At 56.0% G+C, this 5349-nt stretch overlaps 1 protein-coding gene across 1 annotated transcript in view; it reads left to right on the forward strand.

The window, feature by feature from the left end:
- Positions 1–2160, forward strand: part of NTN3 (netrin 3) — a 5552-nt gene extending 3392 nt beyond the window's left edge. Inside the window, exon 6 of the mRNA XM_029949462.1 lies at positions 2024–2160. Within this exon, the coding sequence (XP_029805322.1) occupies positions 2024–2160 (137 nt within the window). The remainder of the gene's footprint in view (positions 1–2023) is intronic.
- The last annotated feature ends 3189 nt before the right edge of the window (positions 2161–5349 follow it).

The raw sequence follows: 5349 nt of genomic DNA on the forward strand, positions 1-5349 counted from the left end.
AGACCCCGGCCCCGCCGGACCCCCACCCCGGGGGCAGGGCCGGCGCCTCCCCTTCCCCGCCCCGCCATCAGCCGCGTGGTGGGGGGCCGGCCCGGGGCGAAGCGTCGCAAAGAGCCGCTTCTGTGTCAGTCTTTTTTCAGGGTACTTTCCGGCTCTACAGGGGTAGGAAGTCCTCTTCTGGGCTCCTAATTGCAACAGATTCTCTGATAACGTTCTGCCCTTGAAGACTTGCAAGTGCTTTCCTCTGGGCCCTGGGCTTGCCCTGGGATGACACGCCCGCCCACCTGCCCCTGGCATGGCTGCCCAGCCTGGGAGCCCTTGGTGGGGCTGCTGTGCCAGGCAGCAGCTGTCCCGCAGGCCTTGCCGGTAGAAGGAAGCATTTCCCCAGGGCCGCGGGCGCTGTGCTTTCTGAGCCTTGAGTAAGCACAGCTGGAGGTCGGGCATAGGCTGCGCCTGGTCAGGTTTTCTTTGGGCAGGGGTGCTGGTGGCCCGATGAGAGGTTTTCACTGATGACCTCAGTGCAGGAGGAGTCGCTGTGGGTCTCCTTGATTGCCACTCGCTGGGCTGACATTCAAGGCCAAAGGTTGTCTAAGAGCCACCTGGGCTCCGGCGAGGCACAGGTGGACTGTGTGGTTAGCAGCGCGCCCAGGAGGCGCAGGCCGGTGGCTGTGTTTCCGTTTCCGATTCCTCGCCAGGAGCCGGGCTCCATCCTCACACTCTGTTCCTGGCACATAGCAGCCACTTGTAAATGTTTGCTTCGTTGTCTTGGAGACAAGCTTGCAAATTCTGTTCGTTTTAAGGGAAACAAAGCCAGATAAGAAAGATAAAGTAATCTCCGGAAGGTTTGACAACTCCCTCCAGCCGGTGGGGTAGCCCCATATGCAAGTCCCTCCACGCTGGAGGTTGGCCTCCATCTAATCTCAGCCCTCATAAAGCCTTTGCTCAAAGTGCAATATAGCAAGTGCTCTGTTTAGAAGCTTGTCTCTCCCCATGGACAGGGCAAGAGCCATGGCACATTCATCTTTGTCCCCTATTATCTGGCATGGAATGGGGGGGTGAGGGTTGTCTCCAGAAGGCTGTGAAATGAACTGAGGTGCTAAAACTAGTTGCCAGTGGTTTTCATCTAGGCTAAGGGTGACCTTTCGGGGAACATAGACGTCATCTAGGCAGGCTTCTCATAACAGTCATAAAATCCACCCCCCTGAATCTCCAAGTTCATGGGCAGGTGGGCCCCGCGGGCTTACACTGACCACTGCTGCCAGGACTGTCCAGCGGGTCACGTGACCTTGGGCACACCGTGTTGCTCCTAATTCTCCTTAGAGCCTGAGCCAACCTCCGAAGACAAATTTAAGTGTTTGCTTTGAGATGCTTTCTGCTTCAAAGTACGAAAGAACAACGAAGCAGGTTATAAAAAAGCACTTAACTTTCACCCTGTTCAATGTTTTACCTGCTGAAGCATACCTTTCCTGTTATGACAACTCTGCTCATGGAGGAAGGAAGCCCTTTCCCATTCAAGCAGCAGCTTCAGCGGCTGTTTCAAGTGTCACTTTCCCAATAGAGATCATATCAGAGGAAACAGACCAAAAACAAAACAAGAAAATACCCGGGCATTTTCTGAAGAATCCGCTTGAATTCTTTATTCGGTGACTTTCATGAAGTTCTCAACACAGGTTGAGGAGGCTGTGTTCCCGTGTCGGCGCGGCCACAGAGGTGGACAGGGGTTTGCCTCCCACTGGCCTTTGGTAGGGGCTCTGGAGAAGGACGTGAGCTATATTTTAGAGAACTAAGAGATGATAGATGTGGCAAGACCACGTAAGGGAAGGAGCCTCCCGAGCGAAGGGGCAGCGCATGCATGGAGTGACGAGCACAGCTAACCTTGCAGCCTGCTCTTGCAAGAAGGGCGGTGGGGCCTCCGGTGGGTGGAGTGAAGAGAGGAAGGTGAAGCCAGGGAAAGCGAGGCAGGCAGCAGGTTGGGAGAGCCCTTGAATTCCAGGCCCAGGTGTGACTTTTACCCTGAGAGCAGTGGGAAGCTGCCAGTGGATCTTGGGGCTGTGGGTGACTGATCAGATTGTGTTCCCCGTGGATGACTGGGCGTTGGTGGCCCTGGTGGTTGGCCACGGGCTGCACAGCGTTGGAAGCTGGCCACCTAGCGAGACATAGGCCCAGCACAGAGAAAGAGTGGTGGGGGACAGAAAGGAGAGCGGGACCCTGGGAAGGGCCAGGGAGAAAGGCGTAGGAGACACTCCAAGACTGGGTGACTGCATCGGGCCGTGCCATGCCACACGCAGAGGGTGCTGGCAGGAAACTGGCTTGGGGGCAGGTGATAACTTTCAGTTTGGAGATGCTGAGCTTGCCACTAAGTAAGGCTTCCTGGAGGCAGGTGGTATATATGGGTCCAGAGCCAGGGCTGGAGCGCATTTTCGGGGCTCCCTCCAGTGATGCTGAAGCCCCGCGGACTGGGGCGGGCCTCCCCAGGAGAGTGTGGAGTGAGCAAGGGAAGATGGCCGTCTGGAGGCACCTGGTGTTTTCTGTCCATACAGCAGAGGGGAGGGGATGTAATGGAAGACGCCCCATCCATAAGCCTTTGCCTTTTGGGGTCTGGAAGCTGGATAGCAGGCTTTTTATTTCCGTCACAGAGTCCCAGTTTCTTGGTTAGAGTAAACAGCTAAATGTGAGATACAAAGAGGTGCAAAGTCAGATGATTGATTCCAAGGGCGTTCCTGCTGTGTATTTGCCTTTTGGGAAACTTCCAGATTGTCCCTCATCTCCAAAAGACCTCGTTTCCCTCTAGACCAAGGGTTGGTCCTCGGAACGTTCTTAACAGATCTCCGAAGAAACTGTTTTCTAACCATAAAGAATGCTGGGAAAAAAAAGTGTTTTTCAGACACAAAGATGCATTCAAAGTTACAGAGTTCTCAGGGTCCCCCTGCTGTCCCTCTGGGACCCCGGTTTCTGTGTGGTGCATCAGGGTTAGCAGCAAGCAGAGCTTCGGAAAGACTCTACTGAGGACGTAGAGGGCAAGTGTGTGGTGCCCATCTTCCTCCCACACCTGGGGAGAGGGCGGGGAAGGCCTTTGTTGCAAAAGGAGCCCCATCAGCCCTCAGGTGGCATGTGGCCCCACAGGGTAGGGCTCGAGGCGTAGGCCCCAAGGGCTGGGCTGGCCTTTGGGTAAGTGTACAGGCTGTTTGCCCTGATCTTTGCCTCTGATGAAACATGCTCCTCACTTAGGGCACCTGAGACAAGATCTCATTGTGTCCTCTGCAGTTCTGTCCCTTCACTGCCTGGCTCTGGGACCTTATCGGTCTCCCCTGAGCTTTGCACAAGGATCTGCTGGCAGGAGTCACATGCGAGCACCCACGGATTCTCCCTCCATCCCGCCGGTGACGGAGAGCACACTGTGCATGGTTTGGCTTGTTTCCCATAATCTGATACTGTGTCTGCCTAATTGTTACACAGTTTTAGGGACCCCCATGCAGTGAGGGTTGTCTTTTACCTATTGTTACCAATAAATGCCTTACTGTGAGTATCTAAATGTAGCTTCTTATCTCCTCCCACCCGAAGCTCCCTCACCTCTCTGCCCCTTTAGCCTTTGCTTGTATCCTTTTGTCATATGCTGTGATCATCTTCAGTGATTCTTTTTCCAGCAAGGATCCTTCTAGCCTTCATACCTTGGTAGAGCTGCTGGTCTTAGAAGGATCCAGGTATATGGCTTAATTCCTCCTGCCTTGAGCATTTTCCCTGCCCTTCTGGGCTGCCCCCTCCCTCCACTGTCCAGTACAGGGGGGCAGCTGCCTCCCAGTGACTCCCAGGCCTCGTCCTCAGTCCCTTTGGCTTCTTGGAGCCTGTATGGCTGGGCTGTGGGACTGTCTTGTCATCCGCACTGTGAGTGATGATCCCTGGCCTCCCCTCTTCAACAGCCCAAGGACTCCCTGGCCCTTGGGCCGTGTTCTCCGAGGCCCTGTCCTGCACCCGTGCTGTTGCTGCTGCTCCCCGGGCCAGGGCCACCTCGTCTCTCGGGACCCAGCTGAGGTCCCAGACCCTCTGTGCTTGCCTCTCCTCACACCTGTGCCTGGGTTCCTGTGATCAGTCCGTTCGTGGTCCCACAGGCAGAAGTTCGCTGAGAATTTGCATCCTTGGGCTCCAGCACCGGGTGCTCTGGCGCCCAGGAAATGTTTCAGATGCCTGTTTAAATGATCGTACCTACAGGATGCCCTCTTTCCCCAGCTTTGGTGTCAGATCTAAAAATACTTGCTGAGTACCTGCTTAGTACCCAGCCGTCCAAGCCACACCTGTCCCAGGCACGGCGCTCGGAATTCTGACTGGTCTGACAGGTGGGGCTCTCCTCTCCAGCTTCTCACTGTGTGGCTGGCTGACTGGCCATGTGCCCTGGGGGTGTTTTCCCAGACCTGCTGTTGGGAGAACCCTATTTTGCTCAGGAGATAAAGATCCTGATTGAGCAGAGCCCCATTCCAACCTCAGCCCTTGCCTGTGGGCAGACCAGACCAGGCTAGGGGAAAGGTGTTTTGCCCAGAAAAGGGACACAGGGAACGGTTTTGAGTGGCTAACAGGGACCTGTTCCTCGTCCCATGCCCTAGGCTCAGGCGCCCTTGGGAACACCTGCATTTGAACTTCTGCCTGGAGACAGGCAGGCAGGCCAGCAGGCTGTGCTAAGAATAATGCCTGGTGAGTGGCCACACCCCTTGTACGTGGCATGTGCCCTCCATTGTGTGCCAGCAGCAGAGGGCCCACCGTCAAGTTCGCAGGAACCGGCTCCCCGGGGGTCCCTGGGGAGTATGCCGGTTGCCATTCGTATCTGGAACCCCCGTGTCGAGCATCAGGGCTGTGGCTGAGTGCAGCCCGCTCTCCTGTCCCCTGAACACGTCTCCGGGACGGTCACGTGTAGACAAGTCGGCAAATGCTCCCTGTTGTTATTATCTAGAATTAAATTTTCTTAGTGGGCTAAAACAGTTTGGGATTTTTGAGTCTCTGTGTTTCTTTCTCTTGTTTCCTCTTTCCTGGGATCCCTGGGTGTGATGTGAGGTTCCCAGGTTCCAAAACCACCGTGTAATAGAAGAGCTGGACTCGTAGGCAGGTCTTCACAACCGCGTGCCAATATTGGCTCAAACCGTTTTGCGTGCGGAGGGGTCGAGTTCAGCGAGGGCACCCTGGGCCCTGCCCGGGAGGCCGGGAAAGCCCGGTGGAGGAGGGGGCATTTGGGGCCGAGGCGGGAAGCGGAGCGGTGTGTCCCGCCTTGTCTCCTCCTCAGCAGGGCAGGCCCTGCGGGGAGGGTGAGGCGAGGCGGGGTGGGCGTGGAGGTGAGGGCTGGAGCTGAGAGGAGTTGCTCCCTGG

Source organism: Suricata suricatta, chromosome 8, assembly GCF_006229205.1.
Source record: "Suricata suricatta isolate VVHF042 chromosome 8, meerkat_22Aug2017_6uvM2_HiC, whole genome shotgun sequence".
Classification (NCBI taxonomy): Eukaryota; Metazoa; Chordata; class Mammalia; order Carnivora; family Herpestidae; genus Suricata; species Suricata suricatta.